Genomic DNA, 16,415 nt, shown 5'->3' on the forward strand with positions numbered 1-16,415 from the left:
TGGTGTTTCAACTAAAATCCCATCCTCAGATGTGTGGGACTTTTTAAGGACATTACTGTGGTTTTTGTTGTAAACCATGGGGCTTCTACCCTCTTAAGAATGATTGTTTTGTTGTTTTAGCGCTGTCAATATGGTATATATTGGACAATAGATTCACGAGGGCTATATACTATATAATTTTTATGATTTATCTTTTGTATGATAGCAGCTTGCAAATTATATCATCTTTTGTTTCTGTGTGCGCTGGGATCGGTGGGGAATATTCTTAGCAATTTTTGTTTAGATTGTTTGCCAGTGATATCAGTACTAATTCAAGGCACATGCTTTAACATGAACAAGAGCCCAGCTCCACCCACACATCCCAAGACGTCTGCTATGCTTCAAACGATCCCACCCAATACACATCTTTTCCACAAAGGGTTAGCAGCCAGTCTGTCTGGCACTTTACTATACACACAAGAATAGACTTAAATGAACAATAGAAATGCAAAACAACTTAATTCCTCACAGCAATGACACTTAACCCCCACATACAATATACATCCAAATTATCCACAATGTATTATACAGCCTTGAATATGGCTATCACAGACCATATCGGGGGTTTCTTTTATTCACCCTGTGTCCAAAGTGACCCCACTGTCACAGCCAAGCATGCGGGTCACAGTGCATGCTTGACCAATCATCAGCCAGCAATGCACTGTGATGCCTCAGTGAATTATGGGCCATGAGTGCCACACGAATATGGCGCGAACTTCCCACAAAGTTCTGGCTTTGCCGAACGGGGGAACACCCGCTGTTCGAGTCAAAAATGCGTTCCACACGAAGACTGAGCTCATTCCTAATGGTGACCAGACGTGTGATTAAATTTATATATATATATATATATATATATATATATATATATACTGTTTATGTACAGTGGGGGAAAAAAACTATTTAGTCAGCCATCAATTGTGCAAGTTCTCCCACTTAAAACGATGAGAGAGGCCTGTAATTGCCATCATAGGTATACCTCAACTATGAGAGACAAAATGTGGAAACAAATCCAGACAATCACATTGTCTGATTTTTTAAAGAATTTATTTCATATGATGCTAAGCAGGGGCACTCGACTTCTTTGGGGCGAAGCCTGTTCTGAGGGGAACCTGCCCCTTATACCACTGTATGGTCTTGGTCACCATGCTGCAGCTCAGTTTCAGGGTCTTGGCAACCTTCTTATAGCCTAGGTCATCTTTATGTAGAGCAACAATTCTTATCTTCAGATCCTCAGAGAGTTCTTTGCCATGAGGTCCCATGTTGAACTTCCAGTGACCAGTATGAGAGAGTGAGAGCGATAACACCAAATTTAACACACCTGCTCCCCATTCACACCTGAGACCTTGTAACACTAACGAGTCACATGAAACCAGGAAAATGGCTAATGGGGCCCAATTTGGACATTTTCACTCAGGGGTGTATTGACTTTTGTTGCCAGCGGTTTAGACATTAATGGCTTTGTGAGTTATTTTGAGGGGACAGCAAATTTACACCATTATACAAGCTGTACACTCACTACTTTACATTTTAGACAAGTGTAATTTATTCAGTGTTCTCACATGAAAAGGTAGAAGAAAAGATTTACAATAGTGTGAGGAGTGTACTCACTTTTGTGAGATACTGTATGGATGACATATATATGTATGGGGATTGGATGATGTACACGTGTATGGGGATTGGATGACATATATGTGTATGGGGATTGGATGACTTGTATATGTATGGGGATTGGATGACATATAGATGTATGGGGATTGGATGACTTGTATATGTATGGGGATTGGATGACATATAGATGTATGGGGATTGGATGACATATAGATGTATGGGGATTGGATGACATATAGATGTATGGGGATTGGATGACATATAGATGTATGGGGATTGGATGACTTGTATATGTGTGGGGATTGGATGACATATAGATGTATGGAGATTGGATGACATATAGATGTATGGGGATTGGATGACTTGTATATGTATGGGGATTGGATGACATATATATGTATGGGGATTGGATGACATATAGATGTATGGGGATTGGATGACATATATATGTGTGGGGATTGGATGACATATAGGTGTATGGAGATTGGATGACATATAGATGTATGGAGATTGGGTGACATATAGATGTATGGGGATTGGATGACATATAGATGTATGGGGATTGGATGACATATAGATGTATGGGGATTGAATGATATCTCTGTAACGTGAATAATACTTTACCTTTTCTTATAATATTATCCTTACCACTTGAGCTGTACACGCATCCTTGAAAAAGTGGACTTTGTTCCAAGGAACGGGTTCGCTTAAAACGCAGAATTCCTTGTGATGTGAACAATGATGATGCCATGAAGGATGTATGGATGTGGACGGTCTTACCCAAATACATTTATGAAAGTCATTGAGCTCCAGGGCAGCCCAGCGACTTAGGCCGCGTACACACGGGCGGACTGTTCGCCCAACCTTGTCCGCTGAACAGTGTTTGGGCGGACAGTCCGCTCGTGTGTGGGCTTTCAGCGGACAGTTTCAGCGGACAGTTGGACGGACAAAGTCTTTCGGAAATTCCGAAAAACTGTCCGCTGAAACTGTGTTTGAGCGAACAGTCCGCCCGTGTGTGGGCCTGTCCGCTGTACTTTCGAAATGAGCGGACTGTTCCCGCTCGGAGGGAAGTCTGCCCATTTCGAGCGCGTGTACAGGTAGGCGGGGCCCGCGAAGGAGACGTCGCGGGCTCCGCCGCCTGGAATGAGCTTAAAGGGGAACCCCAACGCCGAAAAAAATCGGCGTGGGGGTTCCCCCAAAGTCCACACCAGACCCTTGTCCGAGCACGCTACCCGGCCGGCCAGGAAAGGGGGGCGAGCGAGCGCGCCCCCCCTCCTGAGCCGTACCAGGCCGCGTGCCCTCAACATGGGGGGGGTGCCTTGGGGAAGGGGGGCCGCGCGGCCCCCCCACCCCAAAGCACCTTGTCCCCATGTTGATGAGGACAAGGGCCTCTTCCCGACAACCCTGGCCGTTGGTTGTCGGGGTCTGCGGGCGGGGGGCTTATCGGAATCCGGGAGCCCCCTTTAAGAAGGGGGCCCCCGGATACCGGCCCCCCACCCTATGTGAATGAGTATGGGGTACAATGTACCCCTACCCATTCACCTGTGAAATAAAGTACAAAAAAAAACACAACACAGGGGAAAAAATATTTTATTGCACAGCTCCGGGGGTCTTCCGTCTTCGGGGGTCTTCTCGCCGGACTCCTCCGCTATGTGTGTGTAGCTCTTTTACTAGCGGAGGAGTCCGGCTTTCTTCCTCCCCGCCGCCGGCCTCTTCTCCCGACTTCGGGGGTCTTGTCCCCCTCTTCGGTTCTTCTGCCGGGCCACCGCGCCTTCTTGTAGCTCTTTTACAGGCGGTGGCCCGGTCTTCTGTCGCCGCTGCCTTCCGTTCTTCTGTCGCCGCCTTCGGTTCTTCTGCCGGGCCACCGCGCCTTCTTGTAGCTCTTTTACAGGCGGTGGCCCGGTCTTCTGTCGCCGCTGTCGCTGTCGCTGTCGCCGCCGCCGCCTTCCGTTCTTGTTCTTCTTCTTGTTGTTCTTCTTCTTCTCCAGGCGATGTTGACACGTCGCTCCCTCCGGCCGGAATGCCGGAGCCGCGCTGTGCGGTCACTTATATAGTGACAATGGGGCGGGGTCACATGGTATATGTCACATGGGTTGGTCACATGGGTTGATGTCACATGGGGACTATGACATCGTAAGGGGGCGGGGTCACCATGTGACCAACCCATGTGACATATACCATGTGACCCCGCCCCATTGTCACTATATAAGTGGCAGCGGAGCGTGTCCCTGGCATTCCGGCCGGAGGGAGCGACGTGTCAACATCGCCTGGAGAAGAAGAAGAAGAACAAGAAGAAGAACAAGAACGGAAGGCGGCGACAGCGACAGCGGCGACAGAAGACCGGGCCACCGCCTGTAAAAGAGCTACAAGAAGGCGCGGTGGCCCGGCAGAAGAACCGAAGAGGGGGACAAGACCCCCGAAGTCGGGAGAAGAGGCCGGCGGCGGGGAGGAAGAAAGCCGGACTCCTCCGCTAGTAAAAGAGCTACACACACATAGCGGAGGAGTCCGGCGAGAAGACCCCCGAAGACGGAAGACCCCCGGAGCTGTGCAATAAAATATTTTTTCCCCTGTGTTGTGTTTTTTTTTGTACTTTATTTCACAGGTGAATGGGTAGGGGTACATTGTACCCCATACTCATTCACATAGGGTGGGGGGCCGGTATCCGGGGGCCCCCTTCTTAAAGGGGGCTCCCGGATTCCGATAAGCCCCCCGCCCGCAGACCCCGACAACCAACGGCCAGGGTTGTCGGGAAGAGGCCCTTGTCCTCATCAACATGGGGACAAGGTGCTTTGGGGTGGGGGGGCCGCGCGGCCCCCCTTCCCCAAGGCACCCCCCCATGTTGAGGGCACGCGGCCTGGTACGGCTCAGGAGGGGGGCGCGCTCGCTCGCCCCCCTTTCCTGGCCGGCCGGGTAGCGTGCTCGGACAAGGGTCTGGTGTGGACTTTGGGGGAACCCCCACGCCGATTTTTTTCGGCGTTGGGGTTCCCCTTTAAGCCCATTCCAGGCGGCGGAGCCCGCGACGTCTCCTTCGCGGGCCCCGCCTACCTGTACACGCGCTCGAAATGGGCGGATTTGCCTCCGCCTTACGTGGGCGAGTCCGTTCATTTCAAAAGTTGAGCGGACTGTTTGGCAAACAGTTCGTTGAAACAGTCCGCTCGTGTGTGGGCAAGTCCGCTCGTGTGTGGGCAAGTCCGCTCATGCAAATTTTGAGCGGACTGTTTGCCGAAACTGTTTGACGAACAAGGTTGGGCAAACAGTCCGCGCGTGTGTACGCGGCCTTAGTAGATAGCACTGCTGCCATGCAGCCCTGGACTCTTTAGCTTGAATCCTGTCTGCATGGAGTTTGCACCTTGTCCCTGTGTTTGCATTGGGTATTTCCCAACACTCCGAGGACAGGCTGGTGGAAAAATTGTCCCCAGTATGTGTATGTGATAGGGATACTAGATTGTCAGCTCCTTGGGGGCAAGGACTGATGTGATTGTGTAGCGTTGGTAAATTGATGGCGCTGACTATAAATCTGTTTTATATGATGAAATAAGACTTCAAATGTTTTCTCCGTATATCAGCGTGAATATCGGCATGTCATAAAGACTCCCTGGTCTTCTTTTCTGGGAAATTGTGGGGTCTTGGTGGGTCATTTTCTCTGACCTCCTTCATTGTCTCTATCTCTATGTGATGACCGCACTTCATTATATGACATTTGTACCTGATCTCCCTCTCCAGGACTCTCTGATGGAACCTCCATAGTGTGTTGGAGGAGGGGAAGGAATGTCACCTGCACTGATGACCACCAGAGCCCTACGGAAGGTCATGAGAAGGAAATCCATGTACGGTGTGATAACAGAGAAATCATCTGCCCAATAATCCCAAGTCTGAGCAAAGTCACTAATGATGATATGAAATTCCAGGAACTCAAATGTGGGACAAATAAGAGCCGAGAACCCGACCAGAAATGTGAGATTTACTATTGTCAGATAGAAAATTCCCTCTACATGTCAGCCCTCCGTACCATTCTTTCACGTAAGTTTCTTAAAAGATGATGGTAATTCTACTTATATTTCACCTTCCCTGGGTCCCTCTTCATCAACATGATAATGACATTTTTAAATTAAACCTCTCCATTTTTGTATACACTTTATTTTTGACCTAGTGACATCATTACTAGGTCTCTGTGGTGCTCTATGCAATGCAGGCAAAGCATGGCTGGTGGGAGGGGTTGGTAAGGTGCAGTGCATAGCCTGCTGAAAAAAATCATTGCAGCCCCCTGACTCAGTACTCCTCTCAAGGGCCCTCAGTCCTGATACAAGCAGTGGGCGGGCTCTTGGGAGGAGTTATGCAAATATCAAAATGCCCTGATGGCTGGGTGTCAGTCTGAAGGAGTGGGTGTTCCTAAGCAGACCGTATTTGCATAGGTAACGCCCACATGTGATAGTAAGCCTCACTTCGGCATAGATCTAGAACACATTTGCAAACTTTTTTTTTCTCTTTTTCTAGTTGCATTTCTAAAACTGACCCTTGACCTTCCTTTCAGTCTTGCACAGTTGTAGCGGCTCCTCCCCTGGACTGAAATGGCTTCCTCTGATTTCACCGCACACTGTGAGCTTCTCACAACATGCATTAGAAGCTGCAGCAACTCATAGATAGAACATAGATCCCCGCCTCATTTCCTGGCTGGAGAACTCACAGCATCATTTAGCCTCCTCAGCCTGACTGTGCCTGGCCCCACCCCTTTAATTCATTGGATTTCAGTTCTTTAAATCATTTATCGGTCGTTTATAAACAATGTTACTTTGTATCTCTCTATTTCCCATCTGATCAATGTTTATAAACAATATTACTTTGTATCTCTTTATCTCCCATCTGATCAATGTTTATAAACAACGTTACTTTGTATCTCTCTATCTCCCATTTGATCAATGTTTATAAACAATGTTACTTTGTATTACTGTATCTCTATCTCCCATTTGATCAATGTTTATAAACAATATTACTTTACATCTCTCTATTTCTCATCTGATCAATGTTTATAAACTATATTACTTTGTATCTCTCTATCTCCCATCTGATCAATATCTATAAACAATGTTACTTTGTATCTCTCTCCCATTTGATCAATGTTTATAAACAATGTTACTTTGTATCTCTCTATCTCCTGTCTGATCAATGTTTATAATCAAAGTTATTATTATTGTACAGGATTTATATAGCGTCAACAGTTTACGCAGCACTTTACAACTTGAGGGTAGACAGAACAAATACAATACACTTTAATACAGGAGGAATCAGAGGTCCCTGCTCCTTAGAACTTACAATCTAAGAGGGAAGGTCAATTGATACAAGAGGTAATAACTGTGAGGGATTTGCGGATTGAGAAGATAAATGTCCAGTTGTTAGGTGGCGACCGGATAGGCTTCTCTGAAGAGATAAGTTTTCAAGGATAAAGTAGGAGATAATTGGACAGATTGGGGTAGAACCTTCCAGAGGATGGGAGAGGCTCTGGAGAAGTCCTGAAGGCGTGCATGGGAGGAGGAGACAAGGAAGTTTTCAGAGCAGGAGGTCCTGGGTAGGGATGAGTTGAACACCCCCTGGTTCAGTTCGCACCAGAACCTGCGAACGGACCGAGAATTTGCGTGAACTTTAGAACCCTGTTAAAGTCTATGGGACTCGAACGTTCAAAATCAAAAGTGCTAACTTTAGAGGCTAATATGCAATTTATTGTCCTAAAAAGGGTTTGGGGACCCGACTCCTGCCCGAGGGTACATGTATCAATGCAAAAAAAAGTTTTAAAAACTGACCTTTTTTTTTGGGAGCAGTGATTTTAATGATGCTTAAAGTGAAAAAAACGTGAAATATTCCTTTAAATATTGTACCTGGGGGGTGTCTATAGTATTCTTGTAAAGTGGCACGTGTTTCCCGTGTTTAGAACAGTCCCTGCACAAAATGACATTTCTAAAGGAATAAATGTCATTTAAAACTGCTTGCGGCTTTAATGTAATGTCGGGTCCCAGCAATATGGATGAAAATCAGTGAGACAAACCCCCCCCCCCCCACCCAGTCCATTACCAGCCCCTTTGGGTCTTGTATGAATATTAAGGGGAACCTCACACCCAAATTAAAAAAAGAAAGGCGTGGGGCCCCCAGGCCCTATATACTCTGATCAGCAGTATACAGGCGGTGCAAACAAGACAGGGACTGTAGGTTTGCTGTTAAGTAGAATATGTTTGTAATTTTGAACTGGTACATTTTTAAAGTGTAGCTCCAGTCAAAAAAAATCTAGTTTTAATCTTTTTGGAAAACATAGAGAATGAGTTATCAACCTCCAACACTACCACACCTTGTCCTGGATCCTTCCCAGCTGCCAGCAGAGTCACCCAATGCACCGTGAAAGATAGGTAACGTCCCTGTCCATGCCTGCTGGACCATGGGTTAGTGGTAATATGCACCTTACCACTGACCGCCTTGTCCAACAAGGCCAAGACATTGCCTTCCACATGCCGGTAGAGAGCCGGAATCGCCTTCCGTGCGAAAAAGTGGCGTTTGGGAACCTGCCACTGAGGAAATGCACATTCCACAAACTCACGGAAGGGGGCCGAGTCTACCAAATGAAAAGGCAGCAGTTGAAGTGCTAGAAATTTAGCCAAGCTAGCATTCAACCGCTGGGCATGTGGATGGCTGGGAGTGAACTTCTTTTGGCGATGCAGCAGCTGGGCTGGGAAATTTGCCTGGTACAAACTGACGCAGGTGTACCAATAGCAGATTGCCTGCAAGTACTTGGCTGTGACACACCTAATTCTACACCTTCATTCCCCTCAGTGCAGGTTTCAGAGAGGACTGAAGGTCTAGTGGGGTTGGAGATTCCAGCTGATGAGGAACAAGGAGAGGTCCACTTTGTTCTTTGGGGTCTTTTAGGTATGCTTGCCAATGAACTGCATGGCAGGTCGACATATGTCTGGTCAAGCATGTGGTGCCCAAGCAGCTGAGGTTTTGGCCACGTGAGATACACTTGAGACATATGTTGCAAATATCAGCGGTGCAGTCTGATGCACTTTTCTCAAAAATGGCCCACACCAAAGAACTTTTGGAATAATGCACAGAGACAGCAGCGCCCTGCACATGTGGAGCTCTGCGGTGTGATGCAGTTGGTGTGCTGCCCTTAAGCTGGCCCCTGGTGGGCCACCTGCCTCCTTAGAGATGTGCCTCCTCCTCCTCTCTCCTATAAGGCACCCACGTGGCATCAGTGACCTCATCATCCCCTCCCTCTTCATCACTGGAGCAAACCTGGCAGTATGCTGCAGCTGGGGGAACATGACTGCCAGATTGCTGTCCTTCTTGGGCTTCCCTTCTCTCTCTGGGCTCACGTTACTGCCTTCCTCTAGCTGGGTACTATCATCAGAGTCTTAAAAACATTGGTCATCCTCCTGGAGCATGTACCCAACACTGTGCTCAAACAGTTCGGGGGACTCCTCAGGAGGACATGGTGGGTCTAGGGAAGGAGTGACTGATGCCATTGAGCTGAGGGAAGAGGCTGCATTGGCAGCTGCTTTGCCAGACAAAGTACCCTGAGCCTGGGTGAGAGAGGATGAGGACAGCTTGGTCATCCACTCTACCAAGTCTTCGGCATGTTGCGGCTCAACATGGTGAGCAGCTGAAAAAAAGAACGAGCGTGTCCCATGGCCATGTGTTGATGAGGATGTACCATGTCCACGACGAGCACTGTTGCCTCTAGACACAGAGCCTGCTTGATCTCTTTTATTGGCTCGTGACTGTCTGCCTCTCCTTGTTGGCCTTCCAGACATACTAATGGCCTGCAGGAAGATGTAACTGTACAAAGCTGGGACATATATATATACTGATTATACTGCAGCTAGCAGAATCAACTGCCTGCCTGTAGTGTTATTAGTATGAGAACACCGGCAATTGTATTCAGGTAAAGCTTTAGGTGCACACTGTGCAAAGGACACAGTACACTAAGTGAAAATAGTGCAGCTCCCTGCCTGTCAGTATATTATGAAGAGAATAACAGGAATGGATCTAGCTAAACTGAATACAGTGTATAAATAAGAAGGCCGGCCGCAGGCGGGCCTGAGTTTGTAGGAGGAGTCGGGGGGTATTTAAACCCGCCCTCCTCCTCCTGTCGGCGTGTTCAGTGTTTGTCACGGCTGTTCGGCGGGGTTAGGCATTTCCGGCTCGACTCCACGAGGTCTCGGCGTCTTCGGCGATTTCCGGCTGTTTCCGTTGGCTTTTCGGCTGCTCCCGTCAGCAATCGGCTGTTTCCGCCGGCGGTCGGCTCTTCTCCGTTCTTCGGCTCTTCCCGGCAGTTCTCGGTTCCTCTCGGCCACCCTCGGTTCCGCGCTGAGGGTTCGGACAGGTTATATTTGTCGCCTCTTCACGTAGGTAGTGTCGAGGCTTGGGGTAAGGTAGGGTTGGGGCCCTTTGGGATGCCGGCGGAGTGGCGGACGGGTTTTGTGGCCGTAGGGGGTGTGTGTGTGGGGGGGGAGGTGGAGTGCCGGAAAAAAAAAAAAACATGCATCACGCCGACGAGGGGCTTATTGAGGGAGGGTGGGGGCATTCATGAAAAAAAAAAAAAAAAAAAAAGAGGGAGAGGACAATGTTTTAAATTGAACGTTGGAAATTAAGTGGACACATGTAGACATTTGTTAAGGGTAGGGGGAAACCACATATCATTGGGGTACGTGGTCACTTGCAAGGGGGGGGGAGTTAGTAGGGGGGGTTGTTTCTGGTCAATTATGGTTTGGGCAATTCACCTGCGCAGGCGTTTGTGGTTTGTTTCCATAACTTGTTTTTTCTGCAGGTAGAAGTCTCACGTTCATCAGTTTCTCGTTGCTGGTCAAGGTTTTCATCGTTGCCTGTTAAACGATCTATTCCCCCGTTGCAGTAAGTGTTTTGAGGGGGTGGGTCACCCTCGTTGGGGTGCAAGTGTGTTTCTTCATGTCGGAGGCTCATAGGTTGGGGGGGGTTCCAGTTCTTTCGGGGGGTGGGGTGGGTTGAGGTTTCTGATCAGCTTACTCAGGCCAAGGGTTTGGTTGGGGGGGGCTGTCACGCCACTGCGGGGTCACCCACCACGTCTGTGGGTGTCATACGGTTTGAGATGTTCGTTTTTAATTGTCTTGTGCAGTGGCAAGTCTCCTCAGCCGTTTAGTCACGTCAGGGCTCGTTCATGGTTTCGATGGGCAGGTTTTCCTTTCTTTGCCTGACACGTTTTTCAGGTTCGTAGGTTGGGTCTCGTAGTTTCATCTATGTTACGTTTCATACACGTTCGATAAGTCTGTCATGGTTTTCAGTTCCGTTCGTATTTGTGTTGTAGGGCAGGCATCAGGGGCCAGTCGCAAGCCTTGTCCTGTCCAGGTAAAGGTGCTCGAAGGTAAGTCAGGTTTGGGGTTGTTGTTCTCTTGGTTTCTCGTTTCCTCGGTTGTGGGTTATTCAATGCTACGCCATGTGGCTCGGGGTTAGGTCTAGCAGGTGCAGAGGTTCGTTTTTAAATGGGCGTAGGGCGGGCGGCAGGTCTATTCACCCGGAGGTTGGTTTTAGTTGCAGGGAACCTGTCACGCTTTCAGGTTCAGGAGGCCTGAGTTTTCGTTTTTAATTAGCCTACATTGTAGGTTTTCTCGGCCTTCAGGTTAAGTTAGGTGGGTTTCTGGTCTTGGAAGGCCGCGTTTGGGGGGGGTTTCTGGGGCTGAGTTGGTGGTTGGTGGAGGGTCCGTTTAGGTTGTTGTTGTTTTCATGCTTGTTTATTTAGGTTATGTTTTGTTCATTTAGGATATGTCGCAGGCTGCAGACATCGGAGATTTTGCTTCCATTTCCTCTTCCCCTGCCAGGGGTTCGGATCAGGGCAGCTCGCCTTCAATGAGGACCTGGACTGTCCCGAGGTTGATGGCTGAATTACGTCTTAGGGGGATCTCTTTCTCGGCTTCAGCCCGCAAGGCGGAACTTTTTAGACTCTTGTTCCCCACCTCTTCAGGTTCTGGCGTGGAGCAGGCCACCCTGCATACGATGTCCTCTTCCCTTTCCCAGATCCAGGCTACCCTTAGCTCGTTGGCAGGTTCTTTTCAGGAGTTACGGGCCAGGGTGGAGGTGCTGGAGTCCGGTCCTAATCCAACCCCTGTGGATTTGGCAGCTTCAGGGATCACTGCAGGAGCTGGGGTTCCCGTGGTGGCGGGGCCGGCTCAGGTGATGGCAGGTACTAGTTCCGATGTCCCTTCAGTCACTCCAGCCCACTTTATCCCGGGGAATCTCAGGAGGGATATTTTGGAGGGCAAGGATGTTAATCTGGCCTCCTTATTGATTGCTGCTCATGATGTTGCGGACAATAAGTCGTTTGCTTGCGGCGATGTGTCAGTTGTCATCAAGTCCAGGGATCATAGGTTGAACCGAAAGCTCTCGATCCCTGAGTTTGTGCTGGCTTTCAGTATGTTCAGGGACATTGTCTGCTCAATGAGTCCCCACAGGAGGGAGGAATTGGATCATTACTTGTATGCGGTGGTAGAGTTGGGTCACAAATTTGGGGGATCGGCTTTTTATGACTACCATCGTTCGTTTTCTGCTAAAGCTGCTGCCATGTTTTCTCAGCATCGGGTGGTCACTAACTGGAGTAGTATGGACACTGAGCTTTTTTGCCGTCATTTTGCCGGTTTGAGGTCTCCTGTCTGTGCCACTTGCCAATCATCATCTCACACGGCTTTTTGGTGCCCCAACACTGAGTTCCCTGTTCTCCCGGGCACTTCTAGGGGTTTCCCCAGTGCTTTGCCAGCTCCAACTCAGTCTGCCACTGTTGACAAACTGGGGCGGCCTGTTCAGTATCTGGGGAAGTCGCAGATTTGCAATAATTTCAATTATGGAGTTTGTAATTACAGTCAATGTCGATTGTTACATATTTGCTCTGGTTGTTTCAGGGCCCATCCTAAATCTGCCTGCGCTCTCAGGCAGGGCAAGCGCAGCTGACTGAGCCAGGTTAATGTGGATCTGTTGGAATTCTGGTTAATCACCCACCCTTCTCCTACATCCAGGGTTTTTCTGGTGGATGGGTTTACGGAAGGGTTCCATACGGGTTTTGTTGCTCTGCCCTCGAGCACGTTTGAGAGTCCCAATCTCAGGTCCTCTATGGTGGATTTGGGGGCGGTAGACACCTTGCTGCAGTCTGAGCTGGATAAGGGGTTCATCATTGGTCCCTTTCAGGTGTCTCCTTTTCAGCATTGGAGGGTGAATCCTTTGGGGTTGGTGAAGGGGAAGTTTTCCAATAAATTTCGTTTGATTTACGATTTGTCTGCCCCTCATTGCTCTGCGGTGCCTAGTTTAAATTCCTTAATCCCATCGGAGGAATTTTCTTTGAAATATGCTTCTGTGGATCAGGCCATCCAGCGGATCATCGAGGTGGGGAGGGGCGCCTGGCTATCCAAAGCAGACATTGCGGACGCTTTCAAACTCCTTCCGATCATGCCATCGCTCTGGCAGTGGCATGCGGTGAAGTGGAGGGGGCTGTACTATTTCGCTACCAAGCTCACTTTTGGTTCAAAAAGCAGTCCTTGGTTGTTTGAGGCATTCGCGCAGGCCCTGGCTTGGATTCTCGTTCAGGTGGAGGGTTGTCACGAGGTCATCCATTACCTGGATGATTTCCTCCTCATTGAGGATCCAGGGCTGGCTCCTGTAGATCTGCGCAAGTTGTGCTCTGTTTTCATGGCGCTCAATGTCCCGCTGGCTGTCAAGAAATTGGAAGGCCCGGCTATGGCATTGACCTTTTTAGGGATCATTTTGGACTCCAAGGCCTTGCAGGCCAGTCTCCCGGCCGACAAGCTGGTCAGGATTAGGGAATGTATTCATACCTTCTCTTTCTCACAGTCTTGTTCCAGGGTGGAGTTGTTATCCTTATTGGGTATGTTGAATTTTGCAATGAAGATTATTCCGCAGGGAAGAACTTTTATTTCAAGATTGTTGGCGTTATTGCCATCAGCCCAGGATTCAGACTCCCGCATCAAGCTGGATGCTGCCGCGCTTGCGGATCTGCGCATGTGGGATCATTTCCTCCGGCATTGGAACGGGATTGCCATGTTCATTCCGGCGGCATCCTCTTCCTTTCCTCGGGTGGGGTCGGATGCGGCTGCCACAGTAGGTTATGCTGCCATTTTTGGCACCCATTGGTTGGCCGGACCATGGCCGGAGGAGATCTTGGCCATCCCAGGGTTTACAGATTCTTCTGCCTTATTTGAGATTTTCCCCATAGTGGCTGCGGCCCAGGTATGGGGTGGGTCTTGGACGGGGCAGACGGTAGTGTTCTCCACGGACAATTTGGCGGCCGTGGAGATTATCAACAAAGGCAGGTCTAGGTCTTTGGTCATCATGTCTTTTGTGCGCAGGCTGATTTGGTTATCCTTGCAGTTCCATTTCCATATACATTGCAAATTCATCAGTGGGGTGGAGAACGTTGCGGCAGATGCTTTGTCTCGGCTCAACTTCCCACTATTCTTCCAACAGGTCCCAGACGCAGACGTTCTCGCCACACCTTCCCCGCAGCCGTCACTATTGAGGTTGGACTGAAATCCCATTTACTGGATGCTGCAGCACTGATCGATGTGTCTCTATCGGCAAACACCAGGAAGGCGTATGCCTCGGCCTGGAATACTTTCCAGATTTTCCGGTCTCGTTTCCCGTTTTTTGATGGGTATGATGTTCGTTTCCTGCTGGCTTTTGTGGCTTACTGCCACTCCCAATTGAGGTTGTCGCATGGCACCATCAAGTGCTATTTGGCAGGGGTTCAGCACCACCTGTCCCTGCAGGATCCGAATAGGTCATCCATATTTTCAGCGCATGCTGTTAAGGCCATTCTGAGGGGTGTCCTGAGGAGCAGCCCCCCTACTTCGGTCAGGAGATTACCGGTCACAGGGCCCATTTTCCGGGGCATGTCGGAGCTGTTGGACAGGCTGCCTTTTGGGAGGTTCCTCAGTTTGGTCCTTAAAGCTGCTATCTATTTGGCCTTTTTTGGGTTCCTTAGGCCGGGGGAACTAACCCGTACTAGCCCAGGTTCACGGGTACTCACAGTAGGGCTTTTGGTTAGGCATCCTGATCATTATATTTTGCATTTGTCTGCATGTAAAACTCAGCAGTTTGGGGCTGGTATGGATGTGAGGTATTTTAGTACCGGCAGTGCCTGGTGCCCTGTGGCAGTATTGGATCAACTCGGGGCGTTGGTTGCGGGCAAGCCGAGGGACAGCCCGTTGCTGCCCTTTCCTCACGCTCCCCTCACCATGGCACAGTTCACCGGGCATTGCCGGATGTTATGGTCTAATTTAGGTTTGAACCCGGCAGAGCTTTCAGGCCATTCTTTTAGGATAGGGGCGGCTTCCGCGGCTTCTCGTCAGGGGATTCCGGCCCATGTTATTAAGAAGTTGGGGAGGTGGAACTCTGCATGTTTTACTAGATACATCCCGGATCCGCAGGTTGAGATGGCTCAGGCTTTCAGACGTTTAACTGACTGATGTTATGGTGTTGGGTAATAAACTTGTTTGTTAAACTACCCTATTGTCTTCTTTTTTGGCCCCTTTAGGCATACTGACCACGTGACCTTTTGGCACACCTCAGGTCTTTTCCTTTTGTGCTCTTGCATATCGTTCTCATAATTACGTTAAGACTCCGAGTACAAATAAGAAGGCCGGCCGCAGGCGGGCCTGAGTTTGTAGGAGGAGTCGGGGGGTATTTAAACCCGCCCTCCTCCTCCTTGCTCCTGTCGGCGTGTTCAGTGTTTCCCACCCTCCCGTCCCGCTTTTTATTTCTATTTTCCTTTCTATTTCATATTTGGGTATGCCCCCTTTAGGCATACTGACCACGTGACCTTTTGGCACACCTCAGGTCTTTTCCTTTTGTGCTCTTGCATATCGTTCTCATAATTACGTTAAGACTCCGAGTACAAATATATATACAACACACCTGGGATGCATATATATCCTCTACACACTGTAACTGAAGCGAACTGACTTGCCTGCCTATTCTATCTAACTTAAATCAAATGACACTGTCTCTCTCTCTCTGTCTAGCTCTCTCGGCCACCCTACTACACAACACAAGGCCGCCACGCTACGGTACCAGGACAGGGTCAGAGGAGCTTGTTTTTTTTTCCCCACGCCACGCCATCCCATGATCAGGGATGCATGCACTGTCCTGTCACCATTTGAGGAGGCCACAAGGATGGTGAGCAGTGACAGTGCATGCATCAGTGACACTGTCCCTCTTGTCCACTTGTTGGAGCACATGCTGTGTGGAATAATGGACAGGGCACTTGAGGCAGAACAGAGGCAGGAAGAGGAGGACTTCCTTACCTCTCAAGGCCCCCTTTATCCAGACAGTGTTCCTGCTGCCCTGCCGATCACACAGAAAGAGGAGGAGGAGGATTGTATCAGCATGGAGGTGGAGCCTGGCTTCCTTAGTGACCCAGAGGACTCCAGACCGAATGCCTCAGCTACCCTATGCTGCATGGCCTCCCTGATCCTGCAAAGCCAGTGGAAGTATGCTCGTATTCAGCGGATCAAGGAGAGGGATCATTACTGGCTGGCAACCCTCCTGGATCCAAGGGTAAGTTGCGGACCTTATCTTGCCATCGCAGAGGGAGCAGAGGATGAAACATCTTTGGGAGGCCTTGCAGAAAGGTCTGTGCAATGCGTTCCCAGAGAGTGGGAGGTTACAAATTCCTGGTCCTGGACAACGTGTTGCTGAGGCTTCGGTCAGTCACAGAAGGAGCAGTGGAGAAGGTGGCCCGCCTGACC

General features: G+C 49.3%; 1 protein-coding gene across 2 annotated transcripts in view; it reads left to right on the plus strand.

The window, feature by feature from the left end:
- The window catches only part of LOC143956896 (uncharacterized), a 59,772-nt gene that overhangs the window by 15,895 nt on the left and 27,462 nt on the right, over positions 1-16,415 (plus strand). For both annotated transcript variants that reach the window (XM_077467065.1, XM_077467064.1), the window contains exon 2: positions 5,371-5,667. In XM_077467065.1, coding sequence (XP_077323191.1) covers positions 5,371-5,667 — 297 coding nt within the window. The remainder of the gene's footprint in view (positions 1-5,370; positions 5,668-16,415) is intronic.

This window comes from Lithobates pipiens, unplaced genomic scaffold (genome assembly GCF_037356315.1).
Source record: "Lithobates pipiens isolate NorthernLeopardFrog02 unplaced genomic scaffold, aLitPip1_a1.2 Scaffold_44, whole genome shotgun sequence".
In the NCBI taxonomy this organism is placed as follows: domain Eukaryota; kingdom Metazoa; phylum Chordata; class Amphibia; order Anura; family Ranidae; genus Lithobates; species Lithobates pipiens.